The sequence below is a fragment of the Rhincodon typus genome, chromosome 39, assembly GCF_021869965.1.
Source record: "Rhincodon typus isolate 14 chromosome 39, sRhiTyp1.1, whole genome shotgun sequence".
Taxonomy (NCBI): Eukaryota; Metazoa; Chordata; class Chondrichthyes; order Orectolobiformes; family Rhincodontidae; genus Rhincodon; species Rhincodon typus.
Genome location: NC_063370.1, coordinates 16,837,322 through 16,855,232, shown reverse-complemented (window position 1 = coordinate 16,855,232; position 17,911 = coordinate 16,837,322). Strand labels below are relative to the sequence as shown.

Here is a 17,911-nt window from a genome sequence, read left to right as displayed (position 1 = left end):
CTCTCTCGCTCTCTCGCTCTCTCGCTCTCTCGCTCTCTCGCTCTCTCGCTCTCTCGCTCTCTCGCTCTCTCGCTCTCTCGCTCTCTCTCTCTCGCTCGCTGTCTGTGTCGCTCTCTCTCTCTCTCTCTCTCTCAGGTTGATGCAGTGACATTTGTAATTCAATAAATTGGTGCATTATTTAAAAAGGCGGTGCAAATGGTGTGAGGAAGAAATAAATTAGTTGTTTCGTGTCTGAGTCAGCAGTTCAAGACCCAGCTGTTAAATTACATGTTTGAATAGCCGCACTAAATTCAGTCAATTTATGTCTGAATTAAAATCAGTATCTTCACATGCAGGAAAGGATAGCTAGAAAACAGTATACCCATTTCATTGTGATCTCTGTTTTGATTAGCAAGAAGTCATAAATAAAGTCAGGAAGGCAATGGCCTAGTGGTATTAACGCCGGACTGTTAATCTGGAGACCAGGATAATGTCCTGGGTTCGGATCCCACCATGATAGATAGTGGAATTTGAATTCAATAAAAAAAAAAAATCTGGAATTAAGAATCTAGTGATAACTATGAATCAGTTGCCGATTGTTGGAAAAACCCATCTGGTTCACCAATGTCCTGTAGGGAACGAAACTGTCGACCTTCTCTGGGTCTAGCCTATGTGACTCCAGACCCACAGCAATGTGGTTGACTGTCAATTGCCCGATGGGCAATAAATGTTGCTTGTCCTCACCCCGTGAATATATAAAAGAAAAAGTAAGGTATAACATTTATAAAATATATCAAACCATGTCAGAAGTAACCAACTGGCCAGGAAGATCAGAGAAAGACTTAATGTTTCAGGTCTGTGGTGCTGCATTAGCAAATGTTTTCCTGGTGCAGGGTTGGTTGCCAAATTTGCTGAAGATGCAAAGATGGGTAAGAAAGTAAAACCAAAACATGTAGGATCAGAAGTAGGTGAGATGGCCCATTAGCTTTGCTCTGCCATTCAATGAGATCATGACTGATTTGATAATCCTAAAGTCCACTTTCCTACCTTTTCCCTATAATCCTGATTCTCTTAGAGATTACAAATGTCTGTCTCAGTCTTGAATGTTCTTAATGACCTATCCTCAATAGCCCTCTGCAATAAAGAATTCCACAGATTCCCTACCCTCAAGAATTCTTCCTCATCAGTGTCTTAAATGTGTGACCTAGTATTCTGAGATTACACCCTCCGGTACAAGACTCCTAACACACAGGGAAACAGCCTCTCCACCATAAGATACTGACATTGGATACAGTCCAGAGAAGGGTCACCAAGTTAATGCCAATTATGGAGGGATTTTCTTATGAGGAAGAGTTGAGTAGGTTGGCTTTGTACTCATTAGAATTTAGAAGAATGAGACCTTATTGAAACTTTCAAGATTCTTAGGGGAACTTGACAGTGTAGATGCAGAGGGGTTGTTGAGCTGAATGGACTACTTCTGGTCGTGTGCCTTATGGTCTTGTGATCTTCCTTTCGATAAGGGGACTAAACCACTTCACTGTATTCCAGCCACGGTCTGACTAGTGCCTTGCATAGTTTAGCAATATTTCCCATTTTTGTACTCCATTCCTTTTGAAATAAAAGCCAACAATCTATTTGCCTTCCCTGTTACCTGCTGGTTTTGGATGCTAGCCTTTTGTGATTCGTGCATGAGAACTCCCAAATCTTGCAGTGCTGCAACTTTCTGCAGTCTTTCACCATTTAAATAATGTTCAGTTCTTTATTCTTCCTGTCAAAATGCATAGTCTCACATTTTCCCTCATGTATTCCATCTACCAAATTTTTGCCCACTCATGTAATGTGTCTATAAGTAAGTTGTGAAAGCAGTATGAGGCTACAAAAAAAAAATTAGATTAAGACAGACAGCGTTCCAGACCACCGCCATTGCCATTGAATATGTCCTGTCCCGCTGACAGGACAGATACATCAGAGGTTGTGGCACAATGGTATACAGTCAGGAGGGTGTTCCCCTCGGAGTCCTCAACATTGGCTCTGGACCCCTTGAAGTATCATGGCATCAGGTCAAACTTGGGCAAAGCCGTGTACTGTGTACCATCCTCCCTCAGCTGGTGAATCAGTACTCTTCCATGTTGAACAATACCTGGAGGAGGCACTGAGGATGCCAGGAGTGCAGAATGTACTGTGGGTGGGGAATTTCAATGTCTACCACCACGACAGTGGCAGCAGCAGTATTAATTGACCTGGTCAGGTCTTTAAGGATATAGCTGATAAACTGGGCCTGCAACAGATGAAGGAATCAACGAGGGGAAAAATATACTTGACCTCCTCTTCACCAATCTGCCTCCTGCAGATGCATCTGTCCATGATAGTGTTAGTAAGAGTGACCACTGCGCAGACTTTGTGGAGGTGAAGCTCGCCTTCACATTGATAATACCTTACATCATTTTGTGCTGCACAATTGCCTTGCTAAATGATGCAGACTTCAAACAGAATAGAGGTAGCAACTCGAGACTGGGCATCTGAGATGCTGTAGGCCTTCAGCAGCAGCAGAATTGCATTTCAATACAATCTGAAACCTCATGGCCCATCAAATACTCCACTCTACCATGACCATCAAGCTAGGGGATCAACCCTGGTTCAATGGAGAGTGTATCAGGGTATGCCAGGAACAGCACCAGGCTTACCTGAAAATGAAGGTCAACTTGGTACCAAAAAGAACTACCAAACATCATAAGCAACAAGTGATAGACAGAGCCAAGCAATCCCACAACCAACAGATCGTATCTAAGCTCTGCAGTCCCACTACATCCAGGCGAGAATGGTTGTGGCCAATTAAACATCTCACTGAGGGAGGAAGCTCTAAAAGAATCCCCATCCATGAAGAAGGGTCTAGGCCCGAAACATCAGCTTTCCTGCTCCTCTGATGCTGCTTGGCCTGCTGTGTCCATCCAGCTCTACACCTTGTTATCTCAGATTCTCCAACATCGGCAGTTCCTACTACCACCATCTACATGGAAGAGCCCAGCATGTCTGTGCGAAAGATGATAAATCTCAAGCATTTGCAACGATCTCCAACCAGAAGTGCTAAGTGGATGATCCATCTCGGCCTGTTCTATTGGTCAACAGGATCACAGAAGCCAGCCTTTAGCCAATTCAATTCACTCCATGTGATATCAAGAAATGTTTGGAGGCACTGGATACTGCAAAGACTAGGCCCTGACAATATTCGGCAATAGTACTGAAGACTTGTGCTCTGGAACTTGCTGCACCCCTAGCCAAGCTGTTCCTAATTGCCCAGCTATGTCCTGCGCATAGAAAGGACAAATCTGACCTGGCCAATTACCATCCTATCAGTCTGTTCATGATTATCAGTTAAATGATGGAAAGCGTTATCAACAGCGCTATCAAGTGGCACCTGCTTAGCATCAGCCTACTCAATGATATTCAGGTTGAGTTCTGCCAGGGCCACTTGGATCCTGACCTCGTTACAGCCTGGTTCAAAATGGACAAAAGCAGTAATTTCCAGAGGTGAGATGAGAGTGACAGCCCTTGACCTCGAGGCTGCATTTGTTTGAATATGGGGCTAGTAGAAATCGGGGGGAAACTCTGCACTGGTTGGAGTCATACCTGGCACAAAGGACGACAGCTGTGTTGTTGGAAATCCGTCATCTCAGCTCCAGGACATCTCTGCAGGAATTCCTCAGGATAATGTACTAGTCCCAACTATCTTCAGCTGCTTCATCAGAGACCTTGCCTCCATCAGGCCAGAATTGGGGATATTCGCTGATGACTGCACAATGCTCAGCACCATTCTCCACTGGTCACATACTGAAGCAGTCCATGTTTAAATGCAACAAGACAGAATTGGGCTGACAAGTGGTAAGTAACATTTACGCTACAGAAATGCTAAGTAATGACCATCTCCAATAAGAGACAACATCAGCAACCCCATCTTTCCTCCTTTTTAAAAAGGAAATCCCACACTATCAACATGACTTGCCATATGAACGCACTAGCTACGAAAGTAGATCAGAGGCTAGGAATACTGCAGTGAGTAACGCATCTCCTGACTCCCGAAAGCTTGACCACCATCAAAGATCCAAACCCACAGCCACTGCACCTAGACTGACAAAGGCAGATATATGGGAACACCACCTGCAAATTCCCCTCCAAGTCACTTGCCATGCTGACCTGGAAATATATTGCTATTCCTTCACTCGCTGTGTCAAAATCCTGGAATTCCATCCCTAATGGCATTGTGGGCTACCTGCAGCGCAGTGACTGCAACAGTTCATGAAGGCAGCTCACCACCACCATGTCAAGGGCGACTAGGGTCAGCAATAAATGGTGGCCCAGCTAGCGACACCCATGTCTCATGAGTGAAACAAATGGGCAAACATCTGGCAAATGGAGTATAATGTAGAAAAATGTGAAACTGTCCATTTTGACAGGAAGATTTTGTTTCCAAAAAGCATAGGTTTGAATACTTTAAACGTTATAGATCTACGAGATGCGGAGAGATCTGGCTGCCCTAGTGCAAAATGTTAATATTCGGGTATAGCAAATAAGTAGGAAAGCTAATGGAATGTTATGATTTATTGCAAGTGGAATTGAATACACAAGTACAATATTGGTCAACTTCATTAGGGAAAGATGTAAATGCATTGTAAGCAGTTCAAAGAAGATGAACCAAACTAATATCTGTTTTGTGAGAAAAGTTTGGATAAGTTAGGCTTGTACCCACTGGAGTTTAGGAGAGTAAGAGGTGACTTGATTGAAGCAATAAACTGTGTGGATTAGTATGATTCATCAGCTTGTCATTAAGCTTTTTAAATGGCCTATCTTTTTGTCAGGTTCAGCTGCCTCTCTGGATCAAGATGGTCGTCGACAATGCATTGCTGTCCCAAACACTTTGAAACTACAGCCAGGAGATAACCTGATGCTTCAGCCTATCAAGGCTGCTGACGGCCGACAGTTGTACAGACACTCCAGTGGGAAAATATTCCAGCTAGTTTACACAAAGACTCCAGAACAGACTCCAGTGCAACAGCTGAACATTCCCCAGTCACCAATTCCAGGTATGGTATTAAGAAATGAGCACTGTTGATAATTGTTAGAGTTGGAGGCAGCCAGCCAAATCAAATCAGTTTTCCCATCTCAGTTTTAGTAACACCGTAAGATTAGTACCTTCAAAGACCCTTTAAAATTGGCCTCACTGGTTCATAGCCAAATTTTTTGAAGAACCAATCTCAAACAGTATAGTAACTTCTTCAGTAAATAACATTAAACAACAGTGTAATCTAATTGTCTGTGATTTAAATTCAATAACCTTTTTTTCAGTACCATCACACAAAAACAAACACTGCGAAGAGATAAAGAAAATAGCAAAGCTGCCAGACTACTTAAGAGGTTAGGCAGGTAACTTTCAAATCTTCATGCCCTAGCATTAATAGCCAAACTCCTCCTTTCAGAAACTCCATCCAAAAGTCAGTTAGAACTCTGGCCCCTTCTTCAGTTTGACCATCATCTTTTCTAGACTTGCTGGCATTAGTTTCTAGGTACTGACCTTGTTAATGGCCAAACATCTTGTATCTGGTTAAACATTGGCCAGAGCGCATATAGGCGCAAGGAAGTCTTTACAACTGTTAGGCCACAGATGCAATGCTGTTTGCAACCCTGGTTGCCACACAATCAGAAGGGCAGGTTTACGCTGGAGAGCATGCAGAGGAGATTTATTGGGATGTTACCTGGGATGAGAAGTCTCCATTATGAGGAGAGACTGGATAGGCTGGATATGTTTTCCTTGGAGCACAGAAGGCTGAAAGGGTATCTGAGGTGTACAAAAGTGAAAGGCTTGGACAGACTAGATCATGAGAATTTCTTTCTCCATGGCACGCATGTCTAAGATTAGAGGGCATACGTCTAAGGTGAGGAGTAATTGGTTTAGAGGAGATCTGAAAAATAAATTCATCCAGAGAGTAGAAGATATCTGGAATCTGCTACCTAAGTGGTAGTCTCACAACGTTTTAAGAAGCATTTGGGTGAGTACTTGAAATGCTAGGGTATAGTAGGCTATGATTAGTGTTGAATCATAGAATCCCTACAGTGTGTCTGGTGTTTGTTGATCATATAGATATGGTGGGCCATATGGCCTGTTTCTGTGCTGTATGAGCCTATGACTTTATACTGCTGTCCCCTGACCAAAGAGTCTTTGGAATCCTTTTGATCAAGAACTAACCTGTAATTAAATTGTATGCCTGGCCTCAAACAATCAACAACTAGTTTATTCTGCTTTTTTTTTCTTAGTTTTTAAGCACAAGCTGCTGCTCACAGTCCAAATGTCAATCTCAGCACTCAGTTCCCAATTCACAGCTCTAAACCAAAATTTGTAAAAGAATGGGGGAAAATGAGTGAAAAATCAATGAGGGTTCTAACATGCCTCCACCCTCAACATAAAACACCAATTTAAAAAAAAAGTTTCATACAAGGTTAGCAATACTTTAAACAACAAACAACACAAAACTCAGTCATTCTTTCTCTAGCCAAATTTGCAGATGACAGAAAAATAGGTGGAAAAGCAAGTTGTAAAGGGAATACATACAGTTTAAGAGAGATTGATAAGTTACGTAATTGGACAAAATCTTGGCAAATGGAGCATAATGTGGGAAAATATGAAGTTGATCACTTTGAAAGGGAGAACAGAATTATTAAATGGAGAAATACTGTAGCAAGCTGTAACACAAGGGAGCTAGGGGTGCATGTGCATGAAACGGAGAAAGCTAGCACACAGGTGCACCAGATAATCAGGAAGACCAGTGGAATGTTGGCCCTCTTATACTGCAACAGCTTTGATATGAGTAAAAAAGTCTGAAGGTAACTGCACAATGTGCTAGTGAGACCACATCTGGAGTACTGTGAGCAGTTTTGGACCCCTTATCAAAGGATAGATGTCATTTCGTTGTAGGCAGATTAGAAAAGGTTCATTAAGATGATCCCTGGTACGAAGAGATTGTCTTGAGAGCAAAAGCTGAATAGATTGAGACCCTACTCACTGGAGTTTAGAAGAATAAGAGATGATCTCATTGAAACCTAGGATTCTTAAGGGGCTTGATAGGGTAAAAGATGAGAGGATGTTTCACTTCATGGGAAAGTTGAGGACCAGAGAGCATAGCCTCAGAATACAGCGGTGCTAATTTAAGACTGATATGGGGAGGAATTTCTTCTCTGAGGGCTGCGAATCTTTTGAACTCCTTGCCACTGAAAGCTGTGGGTCAGAGTTCTTGTGTATATTTAAGGCTGAGATAAGTAGATGGATCCTGTTGAATGGCAGAGCAAGCTTGAGGTACCTCCTGTTCCTATTTCTTATAGGCCACCCAATTCTTAATCACCACTCAACTCTTTTGGTCATGTTCTTAAATTCACAACAGCTTAGATTCAGGATAAAGCATCAATTAAATTTTCTTTCCTGGAAATATACGCGTGGAAATATTCCTGGAAAAGTTTTTATGTCAAATGGTTGCAGATCTGATCTCCATTTGAACAACTTTGGAGTTTTTTCACTCTGAACTGTTCCCCAAAGGTTAAGATTATAATCAGGAGAAACCACAATTTCAAAGTTCCCGTGTTGAACATAAACTCTAAAGTGTTGAAGAGCTGCCCTCACTTCCCATGCTTCCTTGTTTATAATTTGTTATCTTCTCTGTTGGTTTAGTTGCTTTGAAAATTAAGCCATGGGCTCCTCCATTCCGGTTTTGCCATCCTGTAAAGGAACTACTTCAATCCCCAAATCGCTAGCCTCTACTGCAAATTTAAACAGTTTGTTAAAGTCAGGTGCTGCTAATTACAGGTTCATTCGTGAAAATTTATATTAGCTTTTCTAATTCACCTAGCTTGCACATCTTTGATCACTATGGCCAATCCACCTGACCTGCACGTATTTGGACTCTGTTGCAAATAAGAAAATCGAAACCTTTGTCTCAATCCTTTGGATACTGATAACAATAGGTTTTGATCGTGGTTTTGCGAGTTTGGTGATACCTCTCCAAAGTACCTTGGGTCTGCAGATGGTGCGCAGTCAACTTTAATTGTTTTAATTCCCAAACTTCTGATGATATCTTGAAAAATTTTTGATGTAAAGTTTGACCCTTGATCAGGATTTGCTTCTATTCATAGACCATGATAAATATAAAACTGAGTTTTTTTTTTTGTTACCACTTTAACTTTGATTGTTCTTACGGGAATGGCATCTGGAAATCAAGTAGTCGTATCCATAACATTAAGGATATATTCATTTCTGGCTTTCATATTAGGTAATGGCCCTATATGACTGAATGGTTCCTCAAAAACTCATAGGATTCGGGTGCTGGTTTAATCACATGTTAAGGTTTACCTTCAACTTGACAAGAATGACACATCCAATGATCACGAACAGCATTCCCACTAGCTTTGCGTTTTCAACTGTTTCAAAGGGCTTGCTAGTGGAATGCAGATTGCCATACGTGGATTCTCACAGCAGCAGTGTACCTTAGAGGGAACATTGGCCATGAAATGTGTTATTATAAATGCAAGTCGTTTGTAAATCACAATGGAGGAATGTGGGGAGCCTGAACACTGGGAACAGGGATTCCCTTTTAATCAATATACTATATGATTTTGAAGAATAATGCCAAAATGTTTCAATTACAGGAACAACCTCAGTGGTCAAAATCCTCACATCTACGACGACTACTTTGGGAGGTGATGCTAACACTCCTCTTTGTAACACAGCTGCTACAGATTCGGAACTGTGTACCAAAACCAGTTTATCAGGAGTAAGTATTGGAAGTTTGCACAATTCCACACCGCTGTGTGATGTAACCACAACAAAGCAGCAACTTCAGAGTAGCCCTGCAACTTGGACATTGGTAGATCAGCTTTCTCCATCCCAGTCATTACGTATGTTTTCAGAGACCACTACACAGGCTGAGCAGCACGACAATATCATTCCTTTGGCCGATTGCCAAACAAAAGCAAATCTTGTTAATTTAAGCAATGACATGTTTGACTTTGAAATGAATCCAGTGAAATCCTCTGAGCCAGGGGAAATCGATCAAACAGCTGTTACTGTTAACACTTTTCCTATCAAAAGTGAGACACTTACGGTCACCGGAGCCTGTGAAACAAAATGGGTGCCTGAGGATAGTAGATTTACAGAAGGTTGCAAAAGAACAGGTAGCATGGAAAAATTTAAATCTCAGCTTAATGCAAACAAGCCAGGTGAAACCCATATTAAAGTTGAGCGAGATTTACCAGAAATAAATGGTGATGAGCCCATGGATCCTGATGGCCCTGAAATCTGCACTGTAACCGTAAAAGAGGAACCTTTGAATGATGAGGAAGACAATAGCTTTGCTGCATGGAGAGAAGAGTCCTTTAGGAGCTCCAAGTTCTGGAACCGTTCATTCAATTTAAATACAGAAGCTGTGACTGAAGCTGAGTTAGGTGTGCAGGTACGTTACAAATAATTAATAGTTCTGAAGAAAATATACATTTTTTGGCTTATTGACTATCCCATTAATAGGGAGGAGAAAATCCAGAAACTAGCTAAATTGGAGCTTACAATTTTATTGTTGTAACACTCGTGACAGTACAATGCCTTACTGTATTAATCAGTCTTAAATGATGTTTCACATTCATACTTTTTTTATTTATTCACGGGATGCAGGCATCACTGTCTAGGCCAGCATTTCTTGCCTGTTCTAATTGCCCAGAGGGCAGTTAAGAGTCAACCACATTGCTGTAGGTCTGGGGTCATAGGTAGGTCAGACTAGGTGATAATGGCCATTTCCTTTCTTAAAGGGCATCAATGAACCATATTGGGTTTTTTCTGACAAAAATTGACAATGGTGAGACTCTTAATTCCAGATTGATTTTATTTTTTTTTAAATTGAATTCAGATTTTGCCATCTGCCACGGTGGGATTCAAACCCAGATCCCCCGAACATTAATGATTTCACACTGATATTCTAGCAATAATACCAGGCCACTCCCTTCCCTTTACTGCAGTTATTTTGGTGCACTGAGAAGAGACAAAAAAAATTTGAAATTATTTTAGTTTGCTTGTTTTCTAGTGGGTTAAATCTGGCAATAGTGCATTCTATCATGAATTTTTCTTTCATTCTCCCATCTGATCATTCAGTCGTCCATGTCTGGATTAGCATCTTCCTCTGAACCTCCTTATCCAATCCTTATTTGCTGTTTTAAATCAACCGTAATCCCTCAGTGGAGTGACTTTGACCTTTGAGTTTACATTTGGAACTGTGGCATGCAGCTTTGGTCTCCATATTTACGGAAGGACATACATGGATTGGAGGTAGTGCAGCAAAGAACAGGTGGTGTCCATTTGCCCCGTCAAGCCTGATGTAATACAATTGTGGCTAACCACTTATTTCATTTCTATCTTCCTGCACTATCCCCATATTCCTTAGTATCCAAAAATGTTCTGAATATTTGTCCTGAATATACTTGACTACTGAGTGTTCACAGAGCAGACCCAGCCCCCTACCCCTTACCTGGGATCCATTTTTATATTTCTGTATTGCAGTTACACTCTGACCATGAGCCAGATTACACCACATCTAAATAGGAAAGGTGTGACTACCTCTTAGATACAAGTGCTCCACAATGTATGCACCTCAACTTAAAATTCAGCTCAAAGTTCTTGAATTGAAGATGCAGGCACCTGCTGTAAATCTGGTTTTCCAGGGTTATAATGCACTTGACAAGTTACTGCATTTGTATCACACAAGTTGCGCTGACATTCACTTTTGTAAATTTGCTTTATCTTAATAACTACTCAGAGTCCTGCTGTAACCTGGTTGTGCTATATTGAAAAGCCTGCTATGAGCCTTTTTTGTCCTTGCACCACCTTATTCTCCTCCATACCTAGATGGTACAGTTGGTGCATGCTATCCACCTGGTTAATGCAGCTACTTGTTTTTGTCCTGGGAATATGGATCTTTTTGTGGAACCTGTTTGATCAGGCATTATAACTGCTGCAAGGGTTCACTATTAGCTGCACTACAGCTTTGGTCATTTTAATAATCTGATGGTGTCTAAATTATTTGTAGTTTTATTTATGTTGGTGGTTCCTCAATGGACCACAGCAACTGGATCCTGCTCAGTGTCTCCTATAATGAGAAATGTCTTTTAACACAAGTGCTGGGCTAACAACGCAACTTTCCCAACTTTTCTTTTGTTTGCGTGAGATATGGACATTGCTGGCAAACCAAAGTTTGGAGTTCGTTCTTATTGCCCTTGGACTGAGTGGCTTGCTTGACCATTTTCAGAGGGCCGTGACAGTCAACTATGTTGTTGGTCTGGTGTAATGTGCAGGCCAGACTGATATTGGATGGCACGTTTCCCTCTGTGAAGGGCGTTAGTGAACCAGATTTTTTTTCCCAACAATCGAGGGGTTGCACAGTCACCATTAGTATAGACTTAATTCCAGGTTTTATTGAATTCAGATTTCACCATCTGCCACAGTGGGTTTCAAGCCCACTTTCCCATAACATTAGCCTTGTGTTCTTGATTACTAGTCAGTAATATTACCACCTCTCCTAAGTCCGATTTAATTAAGAAAGTAGTGGGGGAACTTAGCAGGTCTAGCAGTGTCTGTGGAGAGAGAAACAAAGTTCATGATTCAAGTCCAAAAACTGAACTTTGATTCTGATTCTGGTTCTAAAGTTGTCTTTGATTCTAGTTCTGAGGATGTCATATTTGGACTCAACATTAACTCTTGTTTCTATCTCCACAGTTGCTGAGTTTCTCCAGCACTTTGCTTTTATTTCAGATCTCCAGCATCTGCACTGCTTTGCTTTTACTTGAGCACTTCCAATTTCAGTTGTTGTGATGTCACCTACCACAACTACGTTTTTTAATTCTCCCTGTTTGAATGCACTGCATAATGTGCTAGCAGAGTCATCTTTTCAGGCAAACAAGAAACCTATTCTGAGAACATATTGGGCATTAAGCTTGAAGAATTACCAGCAGTCATTTGTACGAGAAAGAAATCCCCACTTCTGTCTCAAATGGGCAGCATGGCGGCTCAGTGGTTAGCATTGCTTTATCACAGCACTAGGGACCCAGGTTTGATTCCAGCCTTGGGTAACTGTCTGTTGGAGTTTGCACATTCTCCCCATTTCTGCGTGGGTTTCCTCTGGGTACTCCTTTTTCTTCCCACAATCCAAAGATATGCAGGTTAGGTGGCTTGACCATGCTAAATTGCGCATAGTGTTCAGGGATGTGCAGGTTGAGTGGATTAGCTATGGGAAATACAAGGTTACAGGGATAGGATAAGGGAATGGGTCTGGGTGGGATGCTCTTCGGAGAGTTGGTGTGGATTTGATATGCCAGATGTCCTGCTTCCATACTGCAGGGCTTCTATCGTTTTATGAAATGCTGCTGTGACTTAATAGTAGGGAGTTTTAATTTTTTCAAATATTGGGACTGATGGGGAATTTGTTAAGTGTGTTCAAGAAAATTGTGATAAAGAAAATGTAAATGTTCCTGCTAGAGAAGGAACCTGACCTCCTCTTGGGAAATAAGGCAGGCTAAGTGACTGAAGTGTAAGTAGGTGAATACTTTTTGGGACTAGTGATTCATAACTATTTTAAAATTAATAGAATTGTGGAAAAGAATAAGCATAAAAGTTAGTTAATTAGAATAAGGCAAATTTTAATGGTATGAGACAAGAATTTATCAAAAGATGGCTAGAGTAGACTGTTCACAAGTAAACAGACAACTGACAAGTGGAAGGCTTTCAAAAGAATTCAGAGGCATTATGTTCCTGATAGAGTGAAAGGTAATGTCGGTAGGATTAGGGATCAATGGATGAATAAAGATATTGAGGTTCTCATCAAGAATAAAAGAAATCATATACTATATAGACAATTGGGATCAAGTGAATCCCTTGAAGAGTATAAAGAGGGATATCAGGAAGACAAAGAGGGGATATGAGGTAGCCTTGGCAGATAAGGTTAAGGATAATCCAAAGAGATTCTACCAGTGCCTTAAGAGGAACTAGAGAAAGAGTATAGCCCCTAAAGATCAATGAGGTTGTCTTTATGTTGAACCTCAGGAAATGGGGGAGATATTAAATGAATATTTTGCTTCAGTTTTTACTGTGTAAAAAGAAACAGACTAGAGAACTTGGCAGAAATAAATATTGATATTTTAAAAACCGTTTCAGAAGAGGAAGTGCTGTAAGTCTTCGAAAGCATTAAGGTGGATAAATCTCTAAGACCTGATCAAGTGTATCCCAGGATATTGTGTGAAGTAAGGGAGGAAATTGCGGGGTTCCTAGCAGAAGTATTTGTATCATCTATAACCACAGGTGAGGTGCCAAAGGACTGGAAGTTGGCTAATGTTGTGCCTTAATTTAAGAAAGTCTAAGGAAAGGCCCGGGAACCATAGACCTGTGAGTCTGACAACGGTGATGGGTAAGTTGTTGGAGGTGACTCTGAAAGATGGGATTTACGTGCATTTGGAGAGGCAAGGAATGATTAGGGATAGTCAGCATGGTTTTTTGCGAGGGAAGTCATTTCTCTCCAACTTGATTGAGATTTTTGAGGAAGTAACCGAGAAGATTGACGGTAGAGCTGTAGACCTTGTTTACTTGGATTTTAATAAATCCTTTAATGTTCCAGTGGTAGCCCATAGATCATATGGGATTCAATGTGAGCTTGCTAATTGGATACAGATTTGGCTTGACGGTTGGAGACACGATGGTGGTGGAGAATTGGTTCTTGGACTGGAAGACTGTGACCAGCTGTGTTCCACAGGGTTTGGTACTGGGTCCACTTCTGTTTGTCATTTATATAAATGTTTTGGATGAGAATATTGGAGGCATGGTTAGTAAGTTTAAAGATGACTTCAAAATTGGTAGTATAATGGACAGTGAGGAGAACTTCAATTGAATCAATGGGCTGAGGAGCGGCAGATGGACAATGCAAGGTATTGCATTTTGGTAAGACAGACAAGTGCAGGACTTGTACAATTAATGGTACAGCCCTGGGTAGTGTTGTAAACAGGGTTTCAGGTACGTAATTCATTGAAATTTGCATCACAAGTGGACGGCCTGGTTAAGGAGGTGTTTAACATGCTCGCCTTCATTGCTCAGGCCTTTGAATATAAGAGCAGGGACATTATGTTGTGGTTGTATAGGACGTTGCCTCTTCTGTTTACACTTCTGGTTGCCCCACTATAGGAAGGATATTATTAAATTGGAGAGGGTTCAGAAAAGGTTTACCAGGATGTTGCCAGGGATGGAGGATTTGAGTTAGAAAAATAGGCTGGATAAGCTGGGACTTCATTCACTGGAGCTAAGGAGGTTGAGGGATGACCTTATCAAATCATGAGATGAATAGCAAAGGTCTTTTCCCTAAGATGGGGGAGTTTAACGCACGGGCATATTTTTAAGGTGGGAGGAGAAAGATTTTGAAACTGCATGAGGGGTAACTTCTGTACACAGAGTGATTAATGTGTGGAATGAACTGCCAGACGGTGGCTGCAGGAACAGTTAGAACATTTAAAAGACATTTCTCTAAATACATGAATAGGAAGGGTTTGGAGGTATATGGGTCAAACACAGGCAGATTGGACTAGTTTAGTTTGGGATAATGGTCGGCATGGACTAGTTGGACGAAGGATCTGTTTCCATGCGGTATGACCCAATGACTCTGACTGCTGCACGTTACTGCCACGCGTTATTACTGATGCTGTTATTCCATGGGACCATTCTTCAGATTGTATTTTACCTGATGTGTTTCAATTGTTCTGCCATTGGTTGTTACTGTGAGAACTTTTTCCTTACCTCGTGCAGACTCATTCAAGCAATAGAAATAGAGATGGGGTTGGAAACCTGGTGTCAAATTCAAGATTTGCAAGAAATTCATCAATTGTCAATAATCCTGCAGTACCACACAGGTCAGTAATGATTAATACAATATTTATAAACCTATTCTGAATGCCCACAGTATGTAGAATATTGAATAAAGGATGTGAACATGAAGCAATATTTTCATATACAGTGGATATACATTATAATATGCGTTCTATCCAAAAAGGGGATTGTGTTAATTGAGAAAACTCCTGTGTTCTTTTATCTTTAACTAACATTGTGAAGATTTAAACGAAGATTTACCTCTTAAAATATGTCTGACCCCTGCTGTACAGGTAATTTGGCAGAATGTTAGACTGCATTAGTTTGGACTTGCACGCTAAACTGGAATAGGAAGTTTGAGATATAGTTGTAAAGAAAAAATTTAAGATGGCAAAGCATTTCTTTGTACAGAGCATATTCAGGCATGGAAAGAATCTCAAGACGGTAGAATTGGCATCTGAGAATGGAGTAACTAAATGGAATAAAAAGTCTTTTCATCTAAAGTGATCTTTCATAAAGTTCAGACTCTTTGTTAATTTATCCACACAGGATAAGATGGTTTCTAAACCTATCCCATTCGTGTAAGAGTTATTTATCTGAGAAAGTTCCATTACTGTTTCTAATTTTCTAATTTACTAATTTGTGGTGTGTGAATGTTGGTGTTTAGGCCATTATTTATTGCCCATCCCCAAGTGCTTTCAAAAATGTGGTGAGTTGCCACCTTAAATCACTGAAGGGAGCTCCAGGATTTTGTCGTAGGGTGCGAGTGGCAATGTAGTTCCAGGTCAGGCTCATGTGGCATGGTGGGGAGCTTGTAGGGTGGTGATTCCCATGAATCTGCAACTCTTCTGTTTCAAGTTGTAGAGTTCACAGGTTTGAAAGTTGCTATTGAAGGACCCTTGGTGAGTTACTGTAGTAGTGAATCTTGCTGCCAATGTGGCAAAGGAGTGAATAAGTATAAGGTGATTAATGGAGTGCAATTTGGGTTGCGTTGACCTAAATGGTAAAAATCATCTTGTCTGGATTGGTGAAGCTCCAAGATTAAACAAGTAGAGATCGTAGAATCATAGAATCCTTCCAGTGTGGAAATAGGCCATTTGGCCCAACAAGCCCACACCAACCCTCTGCAGAGCATCCCTCTACCTTTTCCCTGTAACTCTAATTTCCCATGGCTAACACACCTAACCTAAACATCCCTGAACACTATGGGCAATTCAACATGGCCAATTCACCTAGCCTGCACTTCTTTGGACTGTGGGAGGAAACTGGAGCATCCAGCAGAGACCCACGCAGACATGGGGAGAATGTGCAAACTCCATACAGACAGTCACCCAAGGGTGGAAACGAACCTGGGGCCCTGGCGCTGTGAGGTAGCAGTGCTGACCACTGAACCTTCGTGCCATCCTGTGTTGTTCCATCGCTATCCGGATTTGTGTCTTGTAGATGATGGGTAAGCTTTGGAGAGTCAGGGAATGTGTTACTTGTTGGAGATGGTCGCACTAGAGAGCAAATGCCTCATGGTTTTTCAGCCTAAACCTGAATGTTGTCCAGGACTTGCTGCTTCAGTATCTGAGGAATAATGAACGGTGCTGAACGTTATGCAGTTATCAGGGAATATTCCCACATCTGAGTTTTTGGTGAAGGGAAGGTCATTTGTGCAGCAGCTGAAGATGGTTGAGCCTAGGACACCACCGTGAGCAACTTCTGCAGTTGTCCTGACTGTCCTGAGACTGATATGTTTGGCATCCCACCATCATAGCCTCTTCCTTTTTGTGCATGGTATGATACCAACCAGTGGAGTATTTCCCCACTGATTTCTCATTCTAGCTTCACCCTTACAGTTGAAAGTTGTTGTTGCCCGGGTGGTGTACACAAGGTTATAATCTAAACACAGTTTCGAGAACTTGCATTTATTGCAATAGTTTACCTCTTTTAGAAACAATGTGCTGGGTAAATCCATTAAGTATAAATTGGTCTAGAGGCAGGTTTTCTCCCTGCCACCCCACCTCCCTAGCTCCCCTCCCTTCCCCCGTTGCCCACAGTCTGTAAGCACACATGGAAGGTTTGTAGTCCCTCATTGCCCTTGAAAGATCTACATTCAAAAAATGAGAGAGCCCCTATCCATAGTTATTTGACCTGGGCGCTACTTTTTGGATACTGCATATCCAGCTTTTAGCAAGAATTTTGAAAAGGCATCCTTGTGAACCTGTGGCAATTGTAATTCAGTGTTTTCCTTGCATTTCGTATCATCATGCATCCATTTGTTAATCCCTGTCTTCTGATTCACTTATACCAATAGACTGCAGATGACTGTACAAACCATTCCTGTTTTCTAGGGGACTTTTCCAGAATTCACAATCATTCAGCCATTCAACTAAAAAAAAGGTGAGTCTAAATAAATGTACTTCTGTTGCCTGGTCATTTGTATATCACTAACTTCAAACCTAGTTTTTAATGCATCAGACAATATTGACTGTGCTACTAACATTGCCCAAAGCTAGATAGCTCAGTGAGGCTGCATTCCAGCCACTTTCTCAATGGGGTTTTGTCAATCTTTAGGTATATGAACCCTCTGTGCTATGTGAAGCTAGAAAGAAGGCAATATTACACAACTTGAGAGAACGAGAGTCACGCAGGATGATGGAAAATCGTTTTAAAGTATTGAAGAATAAACTTTTTGATGACCGACAAATTGCTTCAAAGGGTGCCATCCTTGATGAGGTTTGTGAATAATTCATTTGATTGTAGTGCAAGAAGCACCAGGATTTACACCATCAGTTTTTCAATAAATATATTTGCACTTCATTTTCCAGTACATGTTGGACCTTTGTAATGATAGAACACATTTTACAGCAATTAGGTATTTTTTCTCACTTTTCTAGTTTGTTGGGCACTGCCATGAGGCTTCTAAGTAAATTAAGAGGACCAGTCTCATTTGGTTACTGAAAAATCAAATGCTTGATTTCCTGGTTAATTTTGTCAGATACTGATTATGTAATTTCATGAATAATA

At 41.1% G+C, this 17,911-nt stretch overlaps 1 protein-coding gene across 1 annotated transcript in view; it reads left to right on the top strand.

The window, feature by feature from the left end:
• Positions 1-17,911, top strand: part of LOC109924273 — a 138,275-nt gene that overhangs the window by 67,082 nt on the left and 53,282 nt on the right. Inside the window, exons 11-15 of the mRNA XM_048618263.1 lie at positions 4,833-5,057; positions 8,665-9,467; positions 14,840-14,943; positions 17,236-17,284; positions 17,459-17,620. Of these exons, the coding sequence (XP_048474220.1) occupies positions 4,833-5,057; positions 8,665-9,467; positions 14,840-14,943; positions 17,236-17,284; positions 17,459-17,620 (1,343 nt within the window). The remainder of the gene's footprint in view (positions 1-4,832; positions 5,058-8,664; positions 9,468-14,839; positions 14,944-17,235; positions 17,285-17,458; positions 17,621-17,911) is intronic.